We start from the raw sequence: 27,007 nt of genomic DNA, 5'->3' as shown, positions 1-27,007 counted from the left end.
TAGATACACGGCTCAGCAGACAGTATCACACAGGATAGGATTAGATACACGGCTCAGCAGTCAGTATCACACAGGAGAGGATTAGATACACAGCTCAGCAGTCAGTATCACACAGGATAGGATTAGATACACGGCTCAGCAGACAGTATCACACAGGATAGGATTAGATACACGGCTCAGCAGACAGTATCACACAGGAGAGGATTAGATACACGGCTCAGCAGTATCACACAGGATAGGATTAGATACACGGCTCAGCAGACAGTATCACACAGGATAGGATTAGATACACGGCTCAGCAGACAGTATCACACAGGATAGGATTAGATACACGGCTCAGCAGACAGTATCACACAGGAGAGGATTAGATACATGGCTCAGCAGACAGTATCACACAGGAGAGGATTAGATACACGGCTCAGCAGTCAGTATCACACAGGATAGGATTAGATACACGGCTCAGCAGTCAGTATCACACAGGAGAGGATTAGATACACAGCTCAGCAGACAGTATCACACAGGATAGGATTAGATACACAGCTCAGCAGACAGTATCACACAGGATAGGATTAGATACACAGCTCAGCAGACAGTATCACAGGAGAGGATTAGATACACAGCTTAGCAGTCAGTATCACACAGGATAGGATTAGATACACGGCTCAGCAGTCAGTATCACACAGGAGAGGATTAGATACACGGCTCAGCAGACAGTATCACACAGGATAGGATTAGATACACAGCTCAGCAGACAGTATCACACAGGAGAGGATTAGATACACAGCTCAGCAGTCAGTATCACACAGGATAGGATTAGATACACGGCTCAGCAGTCAGTATCACACAGGAGAGGATTAGATACACGGCTCAGCAGACAGTATCACACAGGATAGGATTAGATACACGGCTCAGCAGTCAGTATCACACAGGAGAGGATTAGATACACGGCTCAGCAGACAGTATCACGCAGGAGAGGATTAGATACATGGCTCAGCAGTCAGTATCACACAGGAGAGGATTAGATACACGGCTCAGCAGACAGTATCACACAGGAGAGGATTAGATACACGGCTCAGCAGTCAGTATCACACAGGAGAGGATTAGATACACGGCTCAGCAGACAGTATCACACAGGAGAGGATTAGATACACGGCTCAGCAGACAGTATCACACAGGAGAGGATTAGATACACGGCTCAGCAGACAGTATCACACAGGAGAGGATTAGATACACGGCTCAGCAGACAGTATCACACAGGAGAGGATTAGATACACAGCTCAGCAGACAGTATCACACAGGATAGGATTAGATACACGGCTCAGCAGACAGTATCACACATTAGAGGATTAGATACACCTACATTTAGTAGGGGGTGCTGTGTAGGATTGGGGTGATGGGAGGATAGTATTTGGGGGATGATGAGGGTGAGATGTGTTACTTGGGGTGGGGGATGGGTGTATGTTGGGGGCCGCTGTTCTCAGGCTCCAGGATGAGGAGGACCCTGTGCAGAAAGAGGGGGCGGCAGAGACGAGGGGATGGGGGAGGGGAGACACCTCGGATACAGTCTCAGCCCCGCAGCCTCTCCGGACAATCATCGTCTCCGCAGGACACAGAACAGACCCGGTGCCGCCATGGTGAGAGCTGATCCCCCCATTACTGCCCCCAGCGCCTCCCTGCTGCCCACTAATCTGCTGTCTGTGTCCCCAGCTCCTGAGGAGGACTGCCCCCCTGCTGCTGCTGCTGGCCCTGTCCTGCTGCCAGGCTCAGGTATGTACAGACCCCCAGTCCTGAGCCCCCCAACATTGCACCCCCAGTCCTGTGCCCCCAACACTCTGCACCCCCAGTCCTGTGCCCCCAACACTCTGCACCCCCAGTCCTGTGCCCCAAAACTCTGCACCCCCAGTCCTGTGCCCCCAGAACTGCACCCCCAGTCCTGTGCCCCCAACACTGCACCCCCAGTCCTGTGCCCCCAACACTCTGCGCCCCCAGTCCTGTGCCCCAACAATGCACCCCCAGTCCTGTGCCCCCAACACTCTGCGCCCCCAGTCCTGTGCCCCAACACTGCACCCCCAGTCCTGTGCCCCCAGCACTGCACCCCCAGTCCTGTGCCCCAACACTCTGCACCCCCAGTCCTGTGCCCCAACACTGCACCCCCAGCCCTGTGCCCCCAGCACTGCACCCCCAGCCCTGTGCCCCCAGCACTGCACCCCCAGCCCTGTGCCCCCAGCACTGCACCCCCAGTCCTGTGCCCCCAATGTTCTGCACCCCCAGCCCTGTGCCCCCCAACATTGCACCCCCAGTCCTGTGCCCCCAGCACTGCACCCCCAGTCCTGTGCCCCCAATGTTCTGCACCCCCAGCCCTGTGCCCCCCAACATTGCACCCCCAGTCCTGTGCCCCCAGCACTGCACCCCCAGTCCTGTGCCCCAACACTCTGCACCCCCAGTCCTGTGCCCCCAATGTTCTGCACCCCCAGCCCTGTGCCCCCCAACATTGCACCCCCAGTCCTGTGCCCCCAGCACTGCACCCCCAGTCCTGTGCCCCAACACTCTGCACCCCCAGTCCTGTGCCCCCAGCACTGCACCCCCAGTCCTGTGCCCCAACACTCTGCACCCCCAGTCCTGTGCCCCCAACACTCTGCACCCCCAGTCCTGTGCCCCCAGCACTGCACCCCCAGTCCTGTGCCCCAACACTCTGCACCCCCAGTCCTGTGCCCCCAACACTCTACACCCCCAGTCCTGTGCCCCCAGCACTGCGCCCCCAGCACTGCACCCCCAGTCCTGTGCCCCCAGCACTGCACCCCCAGTCCTGTGCCCCCAATGTTCTGCACCCCCAGTCCTGTGCCCCCAGCACTGCACCTTCAGTCCTGTGCCCCCAACACTGCACCCTCAGTCCTGTGCCCCCCAATGTTCTGCACCCCCTTCCTGTGCCCCAATACTCTGCACCCCTAGTTCTGAGCTTTAAAAGATCAATCTTACCCAGTGCAGAAATAGTTAAACCGACCCCCAAGCCCCCCCCCCCCCCTCCTGTGCTCAGACTTGTACATTGTAGGGAAGATTCCATTGTGTAAATGTCTGTAAGATCAAACATGAAACATTGTAACAATCTGATGTAAAGTCTGAGGAAATCTCCCCTTAATATAAACTAAGTGTTATCTATCACCCCCGTATATAAGAAGGATACACGTCTTGTATATCACCCCCGTATATAAGAAGGATACACGTCTTGTATATTACCCCCGTATATAAGAAGGATACACGTCTTGTATATCACCCCCATATATAAGAAGGATACACGTCTTGTATATCACCCCCGTATATAAGAAGGATACACGTCTTGTATATTACCCCCATATATAAGAAGGATACACGTCTTGTATATTACCCCTGTATATAAGAAGGATACACGTCTTGTATATTACCCCTGTATATAAGAAGGATACACGTCTTGTATATCACCCCCATATATAAGAAGGATACACGTCTTGTATATTACCCCCGTATATAAGAAGGATACACGTCTTGTATATTACCCCTGTATATAAGAAGGATACACGTCTTGTATATTACCCCCGTATATAAGAAGGATACACGTCTTGTATATTACCCCTGTATATAAGAAGGATACACGTCTTGTATATCACCACTGTATATAAGAAGGATACACGTCTTGTATATCACCACTGTATATAAGAAGGATACACGTCTTGTATATTACCCCCGTATATAAGGATACACGTTTTGTATATCACCCCCGTATATAAGAAGGATACACGTCTTGTATATCACCCCGTATATAAGAAGGATACACGTCTTGTATATTATCCCGTATATAAGAAGGATACACGTCTTGTATATTATCCCGTATATAAGAAGGATACACGTCTTGTATATTATCCCGTATATAAGAAGGATACACGTCTTGTATATCACCACAGTATATAAGAAGGATACACGTCTTGTATATTACCCCCGTATATAAGAAGGATACACGTCTTGTATATCACCCCGTATATAAGAAGGATACACGTCTTGTATATTACCCCCGTATATAAGAAGGATACACGTCTTGTATATCACCCCGTATATTATTATTATTATTATTATACATTTTTATAGCGCCATTTATTCCATGGCGCTTTACATGTGAATACGGGGCAAATATAGACAAATACATTAAACATGAGCAGATAACAAGGCACACGAGTACATAAGGAGGGAGGACCCTGCCCGCGAGGGCTCACAGTCTGCAGGGGGTGGGTGAGGATACACTAGGAGAGGGAAGAGCTGGCTGTACGGCTGTTCAGTAGGTTGAGGATCACTGCAGGCTGTAGGCTTGTCGGAAGAGATGAGTCTTCAGGTTCTTTTTGAATGTTTCTATGGTAGGCGCAAGTCTGATGTGTTGGGGTAGAGAGTTCCAGAGTATATAAGAAGGATACACGTCTTGTATATTACTCCTGTATATAAGGATACACGTCTTGTATATTACCCCTGTATATAAGAAGGATACACGTCTTGTATATCACCCCGTATATAAGAAGGATACACGTCTTGTATATTACCCCTGTATATAAGAAGGATACACGTCTTGTATATCACCCCGTATATAAGAAGGATACACGTCTTGTATATTACCCCCGTATATAAGAAGGATACACGTCTTGTATATCACCCCGTATATAAGAAGGATACACGTCTTGTATATCACCCCGTATATAAGAAGGATACACGTCTTGTATATTACCCCCGTATATAAGAAGGATACACGTCTTGTATATTACCCCTGTATATAAGAAGGATACACGTCTTGTATATTACTCCTGTATATAAGAAGGATACACGTCTTGTATATTACCCCTGTATATAAGAAGGATACACGTCTTGTATATTACCCCTGTATATAAGAAGGATACACGTCTTGTATATTACCCCTGTATATAAGAAGGATACACGTCTTGTATATCACCCCGTATATAAGAAGGATACACGTCTTGTATATTACCCCGTATATAAGAAGGATACACGTCTTGTATATCACCCCTGTATATAAGAAGGATACACGTCTTGTATATTACCCCCGTATATAGGAAGGATACACGTCTTGTATATTACCCTGTATATAAGAAGGATACACGTCTTGTATATCACCCCTGTATATAAGAAGGATACACGTCTTGTATATCACCCCCGTATATAAGAAGGATACACGTCTTGTATATTACCCCTGTATATAAGAAGGATACACGTCTTGTATATCACCCCTGTATATAAGAAGGATACACGTCTTGTATATTACCCCTGTATATAAGAAGGATACACGTCTTGTATATTACACCTGTATATAAGAAGGATACACGTCTTGTATATCACTCCTGTATATAAGAAGGATACACGTCTTGTATATTACCCTGTATATAAGAAGGATACACGTCTTGTATATTACCCCTGTATATAAGAAGGATACACGTCTTGTATATCACCCCGTATATAAGAAGGATACACGTCTTGTATATTACCCCGTATATAAGAAGGATACACGTCTTGTATATCACCCCTGTATATAAGAAGGATACACGTCTTGTATATTACCCCCGTATATAAGAAGGATACACGTCTTGTATATTACCCTGTATATAAGAAGGCTACACGTCTTGTATATCACCCCTGTATATAAGAAGGATACACGTATTGTATATCACCCCCGTATATAAGAAGGATACACGTCTTGTATATTACCCCTGTATATAAGAAGGATACACGTCTTGTATATCACCCCTGTATATAAGAAGGATACACGTCTTGTATATTACCCCTGTATATAAGAAGGATACACGTCTTGTATATTACACCTGTATATAAGAAGGATACACGTCTTGTATATCACTCCTGTATATAAGAAGGATACACGTCTTGTATATTACCCTGTATATAAGAAGGATACACGTCTTGTATATTACCCCTGTATATAAGAAGGATACACGTCTTGTATATCACCCCTGTATATAAGAAGGATACACGTCTTGTATATTACTCCTGTATATAAGAAGGATACACGTCTTGTATATTACTCCTGTATATAAGAAGGATACACGTCTTGTATATTACACCTGTATATAAGAAGGATACACGTCTTGTATATCACTCCTGTATATAAGAAGGATACACGTCTTGTATATTACCCTGTATATAAGAAGGATACACGTCTTGTATATTACCCCTGTATATAAGGATACACGTCTTGTATATCACCCCCGTATATAAGAAGGATACACGTCTTGTATATCACCCCTGTATATAAGAAGGATACACGTCTTGTATATTACTCCTGTATATAAGAAGGATACACATCTTGTATATTACTCCTGTATATAAGAAGGATACACGTCTTGTATATTACTCCTGTATATAAGAAGGATACACATCTTGTATATCACCCCTGTATATAAGAAGGATACACGTCTTGTATATTACCCCTGTATATAAGAAGGATACACGTCTTGTATATCACCCCTGTATATAAGAAGGATACACGTCTTGTATATCACTCCTGTATATAAGAAGGATACACGTCTTGTATATTACTCCTGTATATAAGGATACACGTCTTGTATATCACCCCTGTATATAAGAAGGATACACGTCTTGTATATCACTCCTGTATATAAGAAGGATACACGTCTTGTATATCACCCCTGTATATAAGAAGGATACACGTCTTGTATATCACCCCTGTATATAAGAAGGATACACGTCTTGTATATCACTCCTGTATATAAGAAGGATACACGTCTTGTATATTACTCCTGTATATAAGGATACACGTCTTGTATATCACCCCTGTATATAAGAAGGATACACGTCTTGTATATCACTCCTGTATATAAGAAGGATACACGTCTTGTATATCACCCCTGTATATAAGAAGGATACACGTCTTGTATATCACCCCTGTATATAAGAAGGATACACGTCTTGTATATCACCCCCGTATATAAGAAGGATACACGTCTTGTATATTACTCCTGTATATAAGAAGGATACACGTCTTGTAAATCACCCCTGTATATAAGAAGGATACACGTCTTGTATATCACTCCTGTATATAAGAAGGATACACGTCTTGTATATTACCCCGTATATAAGAAGGATACACGTCTTGTATATTACCCCTGTATATAAGAAGGATACACGTCTTGTATATCACCCCTGTATATAAGAAGGATAAACGTCTTGTATATCACCCCGTATATAAGAAGGATACACGTCTTGTATATTACTCCTGTATATAAGAAGGATACACGTCTTGTATATTACCCCCGTATATAAGAAGGATACACGTCTTGTATATTACTCCTGTATATAAGAAGGATACACGTCTTGTATATCACCCCTGTATATAAGAAGGATACACGTCTTGTATATCACCCCTGTATATAAGAAGGATACACGTCTTGTATATCACTCCTGTATATAAGAAGGATACACGTCTTGTATATTACCCCGTATATAAGAAGGATACACGTCTTGTATATTACCCCTGTATATAAGAAGGATACACGTCTTGTATATCACCCCTGTATATAAGAAGGATAAACGTCTTGTATATCACCCCTGTATATAAGAAGGATACACGTCTTGTATATTACTCCTGTATATAAGAAGGATACACGTCTTGTATATCACCCCCGTATATAAGAAGGATACACGTCTAGTATATTACTCCTGTATATAAGAAGGATACACGTCTTGTATATCACCCCTGTATATAAGAAGGATACACGTCTTGTATATTACTCCTGTATATAAGAAGGATACACGTCTTGTATATTACTCCTGTATATAAGAAGGATACACGTCTTGTATATCACCCCCGTATATAAGAAGGATACACGTCTTGTATATTACTCCTGTATATAAGAAGGATACACGTCTTGTATATCACCCCTGTATATAAGAAGGATACACGTCTTGTATATCACCCCTGTATATAAGAAGGATACACGTCTTGTATATTACTCCTGTATATAAGAAGGATACACGTCTTGTATATCACTCCTGTATATAAGAAGGATACACGTCTTGTATATTACTCCTGTATATAAGAAGGATACACGTCTTGTATATCACTCCTGTGTATAAGAAGGATACACGTCTTGTATATTACTCCTGTATATAAGAAGGATACACGTCTTGTATATCACCCCTGTATATAAGAAGGATACACGTCTTGTATATCACTCCTGTATATAAGAAGGATACATGTCTTGTATATTACCCCTGTATATAAGAAGGATACACGTCTTGTATATCACCCCCGTATATAAGAAGGATACACGTCTTGTATATTACCCCCGTATATAAGAAGGATACACGTCTTGTATATCACCCCTGTATATAAGAAGGATACACGTCTTGTATATCACCCCTGTATATAAGAAGGATACACGTCTTGTATATTACCCCCGTATATAAGAAGGATACACGTCTTGTATATCACTCCTGTATATAAGAAGGATACACGTCTTGTATATCACCCCTGTATATAAGAAGGATACACGTCTTGTATATTACTCCTGTATATAAGAAGGATACATGTCTTGTATATTACCCCTGTATATAAGAAGGATACACGTCTTGTATATCACCCCCGTATATAAGAAGGATACACGTCTTGTATATCACCCCTGTATATAAGAAGGATACACGTCTTGTATATCACTCCTGTATATAAGAAGGATACACGTCTTGTGTATTACCCCTGTATATAAGAAGGATACACGTCTTGTTTATCACTCCTGTATATAAGAAGGATACACGTCTTGTATATTACTCCTGTATATAAGAAGGATACACGTCTTGTATATCACCCCTGTATATAAGAAGGATACACGTCTTGTATATCACCCCTGTATATAAGAAGGATACACGTCTTGTATATTACTCCTGTATATAAGAAGGATACACGTCTTGTATATCACCCCTGTATATAAGAAGGATACACGTCTTGTATATTACTCCTGTATATAAGAAGGATACATGTCTTGTATATTACCCCTGTATATAAGAAGGATACACGTCTTGTATATCACCCCCGTATATAAGAAGGATACACGTCTTGTATATCACCCCCGTATATAAGAAGGATACAAGTCTTGTATCTCACCCCTGTATATAAGAAGGATACACGTCTTGTATATCACCCCTGTATATAAGAAGGATACACGTCTTGTATATTACACCTGTATATAAGAAGGATACACGTCTTGTATATCACCCCTGTATATAAGGATACACGTCTTGTATATCACCCCCGTATATAAGAAGGATACACGTCTTGTATATCACCCCGTATATAAGAAGGATACACGTCTTGTATATTACCCCCGTATATAAGAAGGATACAAGTCTTGTATATCACCCCTGTATATAAGAAGGATACACGTCTTGTATATCACCCCTGTATATAAGAAGGATACACGTCTTGTATATTACCCCCGTATATAAGAAGGATACACGTCTTGTATATTACACCTGTATATAAGAAGGATACACGTCTTGTATATCACCCCTGTATATAAGGATACACGTCTTGTATATCACCCCCGTATATAAGAAGGATACACGTCTTGTATATCACCCCGTATATAAGAAGGATACACGTCTTGTATATTACCCCCGTATATAAGAAGGATACATGTCTTGTATATCACCCCTGTATATAAGAAGGATACACGTCTTGTATATTACCCCTGTATATAAGAAGGATACACGTCTTGTATATCACCCCGTATATAAGAAGGATACACGTCTTGTATATCACCCCGTATATAAGAAGGATACACGTCTTGTATATTACCCCTGTATATAAGAAGGATACACGTCTTGTATATCACCCCTGTATATAAGAAGGATACACGTCTTGTATATTACCCCCGTATATAAGAAGGATACACGTCTTGTATATTACTCCTGTATATAAGAAGGATACACGTCTTGTATATTACCCCTGTATATAAGAAGGATACACGTCTTGTATATCACCCCTGTATATAAGAAGGATACACGTCTTGTATATCACCCCTGTATATAAGAAGGATACACGTCTTGTATATTACTCCTGTATATAAGAAGGATACACGTCTTGTATATTACACCTGTATATAAGAAGGATACACGTCTTGTATATCACTCCTGTATATAAGAAGGATACACGTCTTCTATATCACCCCTGTATATAAGAAGGATACACGTCTTGTATATCACCCCTGTATATAAGAAGGATACACGTCTTGTAAATTTACCCCTGTATAGAAGAAGGATACACGTCTTGTATATCACCCCCGTATATAAGAAGGATACACGTCTTGTATATCACCCCTGTATATAAGAAGGATACACGTCTTGTATATTACTCCTGTATATAAGAAGGATACACGTCTTGTATATTACCCCCGTATATAAGAAGGATACACGTCTTGTATATCACCCCTGTATATAAGAAGGATACACGTCTTGTATATCACTCCTGTATATAAGAAGGATACACGTCTTGTATATTACCCCCGTATATAAGAAGGATACACGTCTTGTATATCACCCCTGTATATAAGAAGGATACACGTCTTGTATATCACTCCTATATATAAGAAGGATACACGTCTTGTATATTACCCCTGTATATAAGAAGGATACACGTCTTGTATATTACCCCCGTATATAAGAATGATACACGTCTTGTATATCATTCCTGTATATAAGAAGGATACACGTCTTGTATATCACTCCTGTATATAAGAAGGATACACGTCTTGTATATTACCCCCGTATGTAAGAAGGATACACGTCTTGTATATCACCCATGTATATAAGAAGGATACACGTCTTGTATATCACCCCCGTATATAAGAAGGATACACGTCTTGTATATCACCCCTGTATATAAGAAGGATACACGTCTTGTATATTACCCCCGTATATAAGAAGGATACACGTCTTGTATATCACCCCTGTATATAAGAAGGATACACGTCTTGGATATTACTCCTGTATGTAAGAAGGATACAAGTCTTGTATATCACCCCTGTATATAAGAAGGATACACGTCTTGTATATCACTCCTGTATATAAGAAGGATACACGTCTTGTATATTACCCCTGTATATAAGAAGGATACACGTCTTGTATATTACCCCTGTATATAAGAAGGATACACGTCTTGTATATCACTCCTGTATATAAGAAGGATACACGTCTTGTATATTACCCCTGTATATAAGAAGGATACACGTCTTGTATATTACCCCTGTATATAAGAAGGATACACGTCTTGTATATCACCCCTGTATATAAGAAGGATACACGTCTTGTATATCACTCCTGTATATAAGAAGGATGCACGTCTTGTATATTACCCCCGTATATAAGAAGGATACACGTCTTGTATATTACCCTGTATATAAGAAGGATACACGTCTTGTATATTACCCTGTATATAAGAAGGATACACGTCTTGTATACCACCCCTGTATATAAGAAGGATACACGTCTTGTATATCACCACTGTATATAAGAAGGATACACGTCTTGTATATTACCCTGTATATAAGAAGGATACACGTCTTGTATATTACCCCTGTATATAAGAAGGATACACGTCTTGTATATCACCCCTGTATATAAGAAAGATACACGTCTTGTATATTACCCCTGTATATAAGAAGGATACACGTCTTGTATATTACTCCTGTATATAAGAAGGATACACGTCTTGTATATTACCCTGTATATAAGAAGGATACACGTCTTGTATATTACCCCTGTATATAAGAAGGATACACGTCTTGTATATTACCCTGTATATAAGAAGGATACACGTCTTGTATATTACCCCTGTATATAAGAAGGATACACGTCTTGTATATTACCCCTGTATATAAGAAGGATACAAGTCTTGTATATCACCCTGTACATAAGAAGGATACACGTCTTGTATATTACCCCCGTATATAAGAAGGATACACGTCTTGTATATCACCCCTGTATATAAGAAGGATACACGTTTTGTATATAAGCTTGCGAGCAGGGCCCTCACTCCTCCTGGTATCTGTTTTGAACTGTATTTCTGTTATGCTGTAATGTCTATTGTCTGTACAAGTCCCCTCTATAATTTGTAAAGCGCTGCGGAATATGTTGGCGCTATATAAATAAAATTATTATTATATTATTATATTACTCCTGTATATAAGAAGGATACACGTCTTGTATATCACCCCTGTATATAAGAAGGATACACGTCTTGTATATTAGTCCTGTATATAAGAAGGATACACGTCTTGTATATTACCCCTGTATATAAGAAGGATACACGTCTTGTATATTACCCCTGTATATAAGAAGGATACACGTCTTGTATATCACCCCTGTATATAAGAAGGATACACGTCTTGTATATCACTCCTGTATATAAGAAGGATGCACGTCTTGTATATTACCCCCGTATATAAGAAGGATACACTTCTTGTATATTACCCTGTATATAAGAAGGATACACGTCTTGTATATTACCCTGTATATAAGAAGGATACACGTCTTGTATATCACCCCTGTATATAAGAAGGATACACGTCTTGTATATCACCACTGTATATAAGAAGGATACACGTCTTGTATATTACCCTGTATATAAGAAGGATACACGTCTTGTATATTACCCCTGTATATAAGAAGGATACACGTCTTGTATATCACCCCTGTATATAAGAAAGATACACGTCTTGTATATTACCCCTGTATATAAGAAGGATACACGTCTTGTATATTACTCCTGTATATAAGAAGGATACACGTCTTGTATATTACCCTGTATATAAGAAGGATACACGTCTTGTATATTACCCCTGTATATAAGAAGGATACACGTCTTGTATATTACCCTGTATATAAGAAGGATACACGTCTTGTATATTACCCCTGTATATAAGAAGGATACACGTCTTGTATATTACCCCTGTATATAAGAAGGATACAAGTCTTGTATATCACCCTGTACATAAGAAGGATACACGTCTTGTATATTACCCCTGTATATAAGAAGGATACACGTTTTGTATATAAGCTTGCGAGCAGGGCCCTCACTCCTCCTGGTATCTGTTTTGAACTGTATTTCTGTTATGCTGTAATGTCTATTGTCTGTACAAGTCCCCTCTATAATTTGTAAAGCGCTGCGGAATATGTTGGCGCTATATAAATAAAATTATTATTATATTATTATATTACTCCTGTATATAAGAAGGATACACGTCTTGTATATCACCCCTGTATATAAGAAGGATACACGTCTTGTATATCACTCCCGTATATAAGAAGGATACACGTCTTGTATATCACTCCCGTATATAAGAAGGATACACGTCTTGTATATCACTCCCGTATATAAGAAGGATACACGTCTTGTATATCACTCCCGTATATAAGAAGGATACACGTCTTGTATATCACTCCCGTATATAAGAAGGATACACGTCTTGTATATCACTCCTGTATATAAGAAGGATACACGTCTTGTATATCACCCCTGTATATAAGAAGGATACACGTCTTGTATATTACCCCTGTATATAAGAAGGATACACGTCTTGTATATTACCCCTGTATATAAGAAGGATACACGTCTTGTATATCACCCCCGTATATAAGAAGGATACACGTCTTGTATATCACCCCTGTATATAAGAAGGATACACGTCTTGTATATCACCCCCGTATATAAGAAGGATACACGTCTTGTATATTACCCCCGTATATAAGAAGGATACACGTCTTGTATATCACCCCTGTATATAAGAAGGATACAAGTCTTGTATATTACCCTGTATATAAGAAGGATACACGTCTTGTATATTACTCCTGTATATAAGAAGGATACACGTCTTGTATATTACCCCTGTATATAAGAAGGATACACGTCTTGTATATTACTCCTGTATATAAGAAGGATACACGTCTTGTATATCCCCCCCGTATATAAGAAGGATACACGTCTTGTATATCACCCCTGTATATAAGAAGGATACACGTCTTGTATATCACCCCTGTATATAAGAAGGATACACGTCTTGTATATTACCCCCGTATATAAGAAGGATACACGTCTTGTATATCCCCCCCGTATATAAGAAGGATACACGTCTTGTATATCACCCCTGTATATAAGAAGGATACACGTCTTGTATATTACCCCTGTATATAAGAAGGATACACGTCTTGTATATTACTCCTGTATATAAGAAGGATACACGTCTTGTATATTACCCCCGTATATAAGAAGGATACACGTCTTGTATATCACCACTGTATATAAGAAGGATACACGTCTTGTATATCACCACTGTATATAAGAAGGATACACGTCTTGTATATTACTCCTGTATATAAGAAGGATACACGTCTTGTATATTACCCCTGTATATAAGAAGGATACACGTCTTGTATATTACCCCTGTATATAAGAAGGATACACGTCTTGTATATTACCCCCGTATATAAGAAGGATACACGTCTTGTATATCACCCCGTATATAAGAAGGATACACGTTTTGTATATCACCCCCGTATATAAGAAGGATACACGTCTTGTATATTACCCCCGTATATAAGAAGGATACACGTCTTGTATATCACTCCTGTATATAAGAAGGATACACGTCTTGTATATCACCCCTGTATATAAGAAGGATACACGTCTTGTATATTACTCCTGTATATAAGAAGGATACATGTCTTGTATATTACCCCTGTATATAAGAAGGATACACGTCTTGTATATCACCCCCGTATATAAGAAGGATACACGTCTTGTATATCACCCCTGTATATAAGAAGGATACACGTCTTGTATATCACTCCTGTATATAAGAAGGATACACGTCTTGTGTATTACCCCTGTATATAAGAAGGATACACGTCTTGTTTATCACTCCTGTATATAAGAAGGATACACGTCTTGTATATTACTCCTGTATATAAGAAGGATACACGTCTTGTATATCACCCCTGTATATAAGAAGGATACACGTCTTGTATATCACCCCTGTATATAAGAAGGATACACGTCTTGTATATTACTCCTGTATATAAGAAGGATACACGTCTTGTATATCACCCCTGTATATAAGAAGGATACACGTCTTGTATATTACTCCTGTATATAAGAAGGATACATGTCTTGTATATTACCCCTGTATATAAGAAGGATACACGTCTTGTATATCACCCCCGTATATAAGAAGGATACACGTCTTGTATATCACCCCCGTATATAAGAAGGATACACGTCTTGTATATCACCCCTGTATATAAGAAGGATACAAGTCTTGTATATCACCCCTGTATATAAGAAGGATACACGTCTTGTATATTACACCTGTATATAAGAAGGATACACGTCTTGTATATCACCCCTGTATATAAGGATACACGTCTTGTATATCACCCCCGTATATAAGAAGGATACACGTCTTGTATATCACCCCGTATATAAGAAGGATACACGTCTTGTATATTACCCCCGTATATAAGAAGGATACAAGTCTTGTATATCACCCCTGTATATAAGAAGGATACACGTCTTGTATATCACCCCTGTATATAAGAAGGATACACGTCTTGTATATTACCCCCGTATATAAGAAGGATACACGTCTTGTATATCACCCCTGTATATAAGAAGGATACACGTCTTGGATATTACTCCTGTATGTAAGAAGGATACAAGTCTTGTATATTACACCTGTATATAAGAAGGATACATGTCTTGTATATCACCACTGTATATAAGAAGGATACACGTCTTGTATATTACTCCTGTATATAAGAAGGATACACGTCTTGTATATCACCCCTGTATATAAGGATACACGTCTTGTATATCACCCCCGTATATAAGAAGGATACACGTCTTGTATATCACCCCGTATATAAGAAGGATACACGTCTTGTATATTACCCCCGTATATAAGAAGGATACATGTCTTGTATATCACCCCTGTATATAAGAAGGATACACGTCTTGTATATTACCCCTGTATATAAGAAGGATACACGTCTTGTATATCACCCCGTATATAAGAAGGATACACGTCTTGTATATCACCCCGTATATAAGAAGGATACACGTCTTGTATATTACCCCTGTATATAAGAAGGATACACGTCTTGTATATCACCCCTGTATATAAGAAGGATACACGTCTTGTATATTACCCCCGTATATAAGAAGGATACACGTCTTGTATATTACTCCTGTATATAAGAAGGATACACGTCTTGTATATTACCCCTGTATATAAGAAGGATACACGTCTTGTATATCACCCCTGTATATAAGAAGGATACACGTCTTGTATATTACCCCTGTATATAAGAAGGATACACGTCTTGTATATCACCCCTGTATATAAGAAGGATACACGTCTTGTATATTACTCCTGTATATAAGAAGGATACACGTCTTGTATATTACACCTGTATATAAGAAGGATACACGTCTTGTATATCACTCCTGTATATAAGAAGGATACACGTCTTCTATATCACCCCTGTATATAAGAAGGATACACGTCTTGTATATCACCCCTGTATATAAGAAGGATACACGTCTTGTATATTACCCCTGTATAGAAGAAGGATACACGTCTTGTATATCACCCCCGTATATAAGAAGGATACACGTCTTGTATATCACCCCTGTATATAAGAAGGATACACGTCTTGTATATTACTCCTGTATATAAGAAGGATACACGTCTTGTATATTACCCCCGTATATAAGAAGGATACACGTCTTGTATATCACCTCTGTATATAAGAAGGATACACGTCTTGTATATCACCCCTGTATATAAGAAGGATACACGTCTTGTATATCACTCCTGTATATAAGAAGGATACACGTCTTGTATATTACCCCTGTATATAAGAAGGATACACGTCTTGTATATTACCCCTGTATATAAGAAGGATACACGTCTTGTATATCACCCCTGTATATAAGAAGGATACACGTCTTGTATATCACTCCTGTATATAAGAAGGATGCACGTCTTGTATATTACCCCCGTATATAAGAAGGATACACGTCTTGTATATTACCCTGTATATAAGAAGGATACACGTCTTGTATATTACCCCTGTATATAAGAAGGATACACGTCTTGTATATTACCCCTGTATATAAGAAGGATACACGTCTTGTATATTACCCCCGTATATAAGAAGGATACACGTCTTGTATATCACCCCGTATATAAGAAGGATACACGTTTTGTATATCACCCCCGTATATAAGAAGGGTACACGTCTTGTATATTACCCCCGTATATAAGAAGGATACACGTCTTGTATATCACTCCTGTATATAAGAAGGATACACGTCTTGTATATCACCCCTGTATATAAGAAGGATACACGTCTTGTATATTACTCCTGTATATAAGAAGGATACATGTCTTGTATATTACCCCTGTATATAAGAAGGATACACGTCTTGTATATCACCCCCGTATATAAGAAGGATACACGTCTTGTATATCACCCCTGTATATAAGAAGGATACACGTCTTGTATATCACTCCTGTATATAAGAAGGATACACGTCTTGTGTATTACCCCTGTATATAAGAAGGATACACGTCTTGTTTATCACTCCTGTATATAAGAAGGATACACGTCTTGTATATTACTCCTGTATATAAGAAGGATACACGTCTTGTATATCACCCCTGTATATAAGAAGGATACACGTCTTGTATATCACCCCTGTATATAAGAAGGATACACGTCTTGTATATTACTCCTGTATATAAGAAGGATACACGTCTTGTATATCACCCCTGTATATAAGAAGGATACACGTCTTGTATATTACTCCTGTATATAAGAAGGATACATGTCTTGTATATTACCCCTGTATATAAGAAGGATACACGTCTTGTATATCACCCCCGTATATAAGAAGGATACACGTCTTGTATATCACCCCCGTATATAAGAAGGATACAAGTCTTGTATCTCACCCCTGTATATAAGAAGGATACACGTCTTGTATATCACCCCTGTATATAAGAAGGATACAAGTCTTGTATATCACCCCTGTATATAAGAAGGATACACGTCTTGTATATTACACCTGTATATAAGAAGGATACACGTCTTGTATATCACCCCTGTATATAAGGATACACGTCTTGTATATCACCCCCGTATATAAGAAGGATACACGTCTTGTATATCACCCCGTATATAAGAAGGATACACGTCTTGTATATTACCCCCGTATATAAGAAGGATACAAGTCTTGTATATCACCCCTGTATATAAGAAGGATACACGTCTTGTATATCACCCCTGTATATAAGAAGGATACACGTCTTGTATATTACCCCCGTATATAAGAAGGATACACGTCTTGTATATTACACCCGTATATAAGAAGGATACACGTCTTGTATATCACCCCTGTATATAAGGATACACGTCTTGTATATCACCCCCGTATATAAGAAGGATACACGTCTTGTATATCACCCCGTATATAAGAAGGATACACGTCTTGTATATTACCCCCGTATATAAGAAGGATACATGTCTTGTATATCACCCCTGTATATAAGAAGGATACACGTCTTGTATATTACCCCTGTATATAAGAAGGATACACGTCTTGTATATCACCCCGTATATAAGAAGGATACACGTCTTGTATATCACCCCGTATATAAGAAGGATACACGTCTTGTATATTACCCCTGTATATAAGAAGGATACACGTCTTGTATATCACCCCTGTATATAAGAAGGATACACGTCTTGTATATTACCCCCGTATATAAGAAGGATACACGTCTTGTATATTACTCCTGTATATAAGAAGGATACACGTCTTGTATATTACCCCTGTATATAAGAAGGATACACGTCTTGTATATCACCCCTGTATATAAGAAGGATACACGTCTTGTATATTACCCCTGTATATAAGAAGGATACACGTCTTGTATATCACCCCTGTATATAAGAAGGATACACGTCTTGTATATTACTCCTGTATATAAGAAGGATACACGTCTTGTATATTACACCTGTATATAAGAAGGATACACGTCTTGTATATCACTCCTGTATATAAGAAGGATACACGTCTTCTATATCACCCCTGTATATAAGAAGGATACACGTCTTGTATATCACCCCTGTATATAAGAAGGATACACGTCTTGTATATTACCCCTGTATAGAAGAAGGATACACGTCTTGTATATCACCCCCGTATATAAGAAGGATACACGTCTTGTATATCACCCCTGTATATAAGAAGGATACACGTCTTGTATATTACTCCTGTATATAAGAAGGATACACGTCTTGTATATTACCCCCGTATATAAGAAGGATACACGTCTTGTATATCACCTCTGTATATAAGAAGGATACACGTCTTGTATATCACTCCTGTATATAAGAAGGATACACGTCTTGTATATTACCCCCGTATATAAGAAGGATACACGTCTTGTATATCACCCCTGTATATAAGAAGGATACACGTCTTGTATATCACTCCTATATATAAGAAGGATACACGTCTTGTATATTACCCCTGTATATAAGAAGGATACACGTCTTGTATATTACCCCCGTATATAAGAAGGATACACGTCTTGTATATCATTCCTGTATATAAGAAGGATACACGTCTTGTATATCACTCCTGTATATAAGAAGGATACACGTCTTGTATATTACCCCCGTATGTAAGAAGGATACACGTCTTGTATATCACCCATGTATATAAGAAGGATACACGTCTTGTATATCACCCCCGTATATAAGAAGGATACACGTCTTGTATATCACCCCTGTATATAAGAAGGATACACGTCTTGTATATTACCCCCGTATATAAGAAGGATACACGTCTTGTATATCACCCCTGTATATAAGAAGGATACACGTCTTGGATATTACTCCTGTATGTAAGAAGGATACAAGTCTTGTATATCACCCCTGTATATAAGAAGGATACACGTCTTGTATATCACTCCTGTATATAAGAAGGATACACGTCTTGTATATTACCCCTGTATATAAGAAGGATACACGTCTTGTATATTACCCCTGTATATAAGAAGGATACACGTCTTGTATATCACTCCTGTATATAAGAAGGATACACGTCTTGTATATTACCCCTGTATATAAGAAGGATACACGTCTTGTATATTACCCCTGTATATAAGAAGGATACACGTCTTGTATATCACCCCTGTATATAAGAAGGATACACGTCTTGTATATCACTCCTGTATATAAGAAGGATGCACGTCTTGTATATTACCCCCGTATATAAGAAGGATACACGTCTTGTATATTACCCTGTATATAAGAAGGATACACGTCTTGTATATTACCCTGTATATAAGAAGGATACACGTCTTGTATATCACCCCTGTATATAAGAAGGATACACGTCTTGTATATCACCACTGTATATAAGAAGGATACACGTCTTGTATATTACCCTGTATATAAGAAGGATACACGTCTTGTATATTACCCCTGTATATAAGAAGGATACACGTCTTGTATATCACCCCTGTATATAAGAAAGATACACGTCTTGTATATTACCCCTGTATATAAGAAGGATACACGTCTTGTATATTACTCCTGTATATAAGAAGGATACACGTCTTGTATATTACCCTGTATATAAGAAGGATACACGTCTTGTATATTACCCCTGTATATAAGAAGGATACACGTCTTGTATATTACCCTGTATATAAGAAGGATACACGTCTTGTATATTACCCCTGTATATAAGAAGGATACACGTCTTGTATATTACCCCTGTATATAAGAAGGATACAAGTCTTGTATATCACCCTGTACATAAGAAGGATACACGTCTTGTATATTACCCCCGTATATAAGAAGGATACACGTCTTGTATATCACCCCTGTATATAAGAAGGATACACGTTTTGTATATAAGCTTGCGAGCAGGGCCCTCACTCCTCCTGGTATCTGTTTTGAACTGTATTTCTGTTATGCTGTAATGTCTATTGTCTGTACAAGTCCCCTCTATAATTTGTAAAGCGCTGTGGAATATGTTGGCGCTATATAAATAAAATTATTATTATATTATTATATTACTCCTGTATATAAGAAGGATACACGTCTTGTATATCACCCCTGTATATAAGAAGGATACACGTCTTGTATATTAGTCCTGTATATAAGAAGGATACATGTCTTGTATATCACTCCCGTATATAAGAAGGATACACGTCTTGTATATCACCCCCGTATATAAGAAGGATACACGTCTTGTATATCACTCCTGTATATAAGAAGGATACACGTCTTGTATATCACCCCTGTATATAAGAAGGATACACGTCTTGTATATTACCCCTGTATATAAGAAGGATACACGTCTTGTATATTACCCCTGTATATAAGAAGGATACACGTCTTGTATATTACCCCTGTATATAAGAAGGATACACGTCTTGTATATCACCCCCGTATATAAGAAGGATACACGTCTTGTATATCACCCCTGTATATAAGAAGGATACACGTCTTGTATATCACCCCCGTATATAAGAAGGATACACGTCTTGTATATTACCCCCGTATATAAGAAGGATACACGTCTTGTATATCACCCCTGTATATAAGAAGGATACAAGTCTTGTATATTACCCTGTATATAAGAAGGATACACGTCTTGTATATTACTCCTGTATATAAGAAGGATACACGTCTTGTATATTACCCCTGTATATAAGAAGGATACACGTCTTGTATATTACTCCTGTATATAAGAAGGATACACGTCTTGTATATCCCCCCCGTATATAAGAAGGATACACGTCTTGTATATCCCCCCCGTATATAAGAAGGATACACGTCTTGTATATCACCCCTGTATATAAGAAGGATACACGTCTTGTATATCACCCCTGTATATAAGAAGGATACACGTCTTGTATATTACCCCCGTATATAAGAAGGATACACGTCTTGTATATCCCCCCCGTATATAAGAAGGATACACGTCTTGTATATCACCCCTGTATATAAGAAGGATACACGTCTTGTATATTACCCCTGTATATAAGAAGGATACACGTCTTGTATATTACTCCTGTATATAAGAAGGATACACGTCTTGTATATTACCCCCGTATATAAGAAGGATACACGTCTTGTATATCACCACTGTATATAAGAAGGATACACGTCTTGTATATCACCACTGTATATAAGAAGGATACACGTCTTGTATATTACTCCTGTATATAAGAAGGATACACGTCTTGTATATTACCCCTGTATATAAGAAGGATACACGTCTTGTATATTACCCCTGTATATTAGAAGGATACACGTCTTGTATATTACCCCCGTATATAAGAAGGATACACGTCTTGTATATCACCCCGTATATAAGAAGGATACACGTTTTGTATATCACCCCCGTATATAAGAAGGATACACGTCTTGTATATCACCCCGTATATAAGAAGGATACACGTCTTGTATATTATCCCGTATATAAGAAGGATACACGTCTTGTATATTACTCCTGTATATAAGAAGGATACACGTCTTGTATATCACCCCTGTATATAAGAAGGATACACGTCTTGTATATCACTCCTGTATATAAGAAGGATACACGTCTTGTATATTACCCCTGTATATAAGAAGGATACACATCTTGTATATTACACCTGTATATAAGAAGGATACACTGTTGTGAGTTCTGTTTTTGGGCTCCCTCTGGTGGTTACTGATGGTACTGGGTGACTTGTCTTTCCTGGGTCTCTGGGTTCCACCTGTTCCATCAGGATATGGGAGTTTCCTATTTAACCTGGCTTTGCTGGCATTTCCTCGCCGGTTATCAATGTATCCAGTGTGTCTTGTTACCTCTGCTCCCTGCTCCTAGAACCTTCTGGTCAAGCTAAGTTTGGATTTTCCTGTTTTGGTGTTTTGCTTTATTTGGTTTTTAGTCCAGCCTGCAGATATTTGATTCTTTGCTGCTGGTTGCTCTAGTGGGCTGAAATTGCTCCTCATGTACCATGAGTTGGCACATGAGTTCAAGTAATTTCAGGATGGTTTTTTGAAGGGTTTTTCGCTGACCGCGCAGATCACTTTTGTATCCTCTGCTATCTAGCTTTAGCGGGTCTCATTTTGCTGAAACTGTTTTCATACTGCGTATGTGCTTTCCTCTCATTTCACCGTCATTATATGTGGGGGGCTGCTATTTCTGTGGGGTGTTTCTCTGGAGGCAAGAGAGGTCTGTGTTTCTTCTAATAGGGGAAGTTAGATCTTCGGCTGGAGCGAGACGTCTAGGATCATCGTAGGCACGTTCCCCGGCTACTTTTATTTGTGTGTTAGGTTCAGGGTCGCGGTCAGCTCAGGTTCCATCGCCCTAGAGCTTGTTTGTATCTGTGCTTGTCCTTTAGTGATCCCCTGCCATTGGGATCATGACAATACACGTCTTGTATATCACTCCTGTATATAAGAAGGATACACGTCTTGTATATCACCCCCGTATATAAGAAGGATACACGTCTTGTATATCACCCCTGTATATAAGAAGGATACACGTCTTCTATATCACCCCTGTATATAAGAAGGATACACGTCTTGTATATCACCCCTGTATATAAGAAGGATACACGTCTTGTATATTACCCCTGTATATAAGGATACACGTCTTGTATATCACCCCCGTATATAAGAAGGATACACGTCTTGTATATCACCCCTGTATATAAGAAGGATACACGTCTTGTATATTACTCCTGTATATAAGAAGGATACATGTCTTGTATATTACTCCTGTATATAAGAAGGATACACGTCTTGTATATCACCCCCGTATATAAGAAGGATACACGTCTTGTATATCACCCCTGTATATAAGAAGGATACACGTCTTGTATATCACCCCCGTATATAAGAAGGATACACGTCTTGTATATCACCCATGTATATAAGAAGGATACACGTCTTGTATATTACCCCTGTATATAAGAAGGATACACGTCTTGTATATTACACCTGTATATAAGAAGGATACACGTCTTGTATATCACCCCTGTATATAAGAAGGATACACGTCTTGTATATCACCCCTGTATATAAGAAGGATACACGTCTTGTATATTACTCCTGTATATATGAAGGATACACGTCTTGTATATCACCCCTGTATATAAGAAGGATACACGTCTTGTATATCACCCCCGTATATAAGAAGGATACACGTCTTGTATATTACTCCTGTATATAAGAAGGATACACGTCTTGTATATTACCCCTGTATATAAGAAGGATACACGTCTTGTATATCACCCCTGTATATAAGAAGGATACACGTCTTGTATATCACCCCTGTATATAAGAAGGATACACGTCTTGTATATCACCCCCGTATATAAGAAGGATACACGTCTTGTATATTACTCCTGTATATAAGAAGGATACACGTCTTGTATATTACCCCTGTATATAAGAAGGATACACGTCTTGTATATCACTCCTGTATATAAGAAGGATACACGTCTTGTATATTACACCTGTATATAAGAAGGATAGACGTCTTGTATATCACTCCTGTATGTAAGAAGGATACACGTCTTGTATATTACACCTGTATATAAGAAGGATACACGTCTTGTATATTACACCTGTATATAAGAAGGATACACGTCTTGTATATCACTCCTGTATATAAGAAGGATACACGTCTTGTATATCACCCCTGTATATAAGAAGGATACACGTCTTGTATATTACACCTGTATATAAGAAGGATACACGTCTTGTATATCACTCCTGTATATAAGAAGGATACACGTCTTGTATATTACACCTGTATATAAGAAGGATACACGTCTTGTATATTACCCCCGTATATAAGAAGGATACACGTCTTGTATATCACCCCTGTATGTAAGAAGGATACACGTCTTGTATATTACCCCCGTATATAAGAAGGATACACGTCTTGTATATCACTCCTGTATATAAGAAGGATACACGTCTTGTATATTACACCTGTATATAAGAAGGATACACGTCTTGTATATCACTCCTGTATATAAGAAGGATACACGTCTTGTATATTACACCTGTATATAAGAAGGATACACGTCTTGTATATTACCCCTGTATATAAGAAGGATACACGTCTTGTATATTACTCCTGTATATAAGAAGGATACACGTCTTGTATATCACCCCGTATATAAGAAGGATACACGTCTTGTATATTACTCCTGTATATAAGAAGGATACAAGTCTTGTATATCACCCCTGTATATAAGAAGGATACACGTCTTGTATATCACCCCTGTATATAAGAAGGATACACGTCTTGTATATTACCCCCGTATATAAGAAGGATACACGTCTTGTATATCACTCCTGTATATAAGAAGGATACACGTCTTGTATATTACACCTGTATATAAGAAGGATACACGTCTTGTATATCACCCCTGTATATAAGAAGGATACACGTCTTGTATATTACTCCTGTATATAAGAAGGATACAAGTCTTGTATATCACCCCTGTATATAAGAAGGATACACGTCTTGTATATCACTCCTGTATATAAGAAGGATACACGTCTTGTATATTACACCTGTATATAAGAAGGATACACGTCTTGTATATCACTCCTGTATATAAGAAGGATACACGTCTTGTATATCACCCCTGTATGTAAGAAGGATACACGTCTTGTATATTACTCCTGTATATAAGAAGGATACACGTCTTGTATATTACCCCCGTATATAAGAAGGATACACGTCTTGTATATTACACCTGTATATAAGAAGGATACACGTCTTGTATATTACCCCCGTATATAAGAAGGATACACGTCTTGTATATTACTCCTGTATATAAGAAGGATACACGTCTTGTATATCACCCCGTATATAAGAAGGATAGACGTCTTGTATATCACCCCTGTATATAAGAAGGATACACGTCTTGTATATCACTCCTGTATATAAGAAGGATACACGTCTTGTATATCACCCCCGTACATAAGAAGGATACACGTCTTGTATATTACCCCTGTACATAAGAGGGATACACGTCTTGTATAGTTGATCCATATATATTTGGACAGAGACAACATTTTTCTAATTTTGGCTATAGACATTACCACAATGAATTTTATACAAAATTCAGATGCAGCTGAAGTTCAGACTTTCATCTTTCATTTGAGGGTATCCACATTAATATTGGATGAAGGGTTTAGGAGTTTCAGCTCCTTAACATGTGCCACCCTGTTTTTAAAGGGACCAAAAGTAATTGGACAATTGACTCCAAGGCTATTTCATGGACAGGTGTGGGCAATCCCTTCATTATGTCATTCTCAATTAAGCAGATAAAAGGCCTGGTGGTGATTTGAGGTGTGATGCTGCATTTGGAAGGTTTTGCTGTGAAGTAAACATGCGGTCAAAGGAGCTCTCCATGCAGGTGAAACAAGCCATCCTTAAGCTGCGAAAACAGAAAAAACCCATCTGAGAAATTGCTACAATATTAGGAGTGGAAAAATCTACAGTTTGGTCCATCCTGAGAAAGAAAGAAAGCACTGGTGAACTCATCAATGCAAAAAGACCTGGGCGCCCGCGGAAGACAACAGCGGTGGATGATCGCAGAATAATCTCCATGGTGAAGAGAAACCCCTTCACAACAGCCGACCAAGTGACCAACACTCTCCAGGAGGTCGGCGTATCAATATCCAAATCTACCATAAAGAGAAGACTGCATGAAAGTAACTACAGAGGGTTCACTGCACGGTGCAGCCACTCATAAACATCAAGAATAAAAAGGCGAAAAACATCTAACAAAGCCGCACAGATCTGGAAGAACATTCTATGGACAGACGAAACCAAGATCAACCTCTA

The 27,007-nt window shown here is 39.1% G+C and overlaps 1 protein-coding gene across 1 annotated transcript in view; it reads left to right on the top strand.

Annotated features, from left to right (window-relative positions):
* The first annotated feature begins 1,369 nt into the window (after positions 1-1,369).
* Positions 1,370-27,007, top strand: part of FSTL1 (follistatin like 1) — a 62,215-nt gene continuing 36,577 nt past the window's right edge. The window contains exons 1-2 of the mRNA XM_069760470.1: positions 1,370-1,634; positions 1,708-1,767. Of these exons, the coding sequence (XP_069616571.1) occupies positions 1,536-1,634; positions 1,708-1,767 (159 nt within the window). The 5' untranslated portion in view covers positions 1,370-1,535. The remainder of the gene's footprint in view (positions 1,635-1,707; positions 1,768-27,007) is intronic.

This window comes from Ranitomeya imitator, chromosome 3 (assembly GCF_032444005.1).
Source record: "Ranitomeya imitator isolate aRanImi1 chromosome 3, aRanImi1.pri, whole genome shotgun sequence".
In the NCBI taxonomy this organism is placed as follows: Eukaryota; Metazoa; Chordata; class Amphibia; order Anura; family Dendrobatidae; genus Ranitomeya; species Ranitomeya imitator.
The sequence above is the reverse complement of the archived record's forward strand: the minus strand, read 5'-3'. Positions and strand labels throughout refer to the sequence as shown.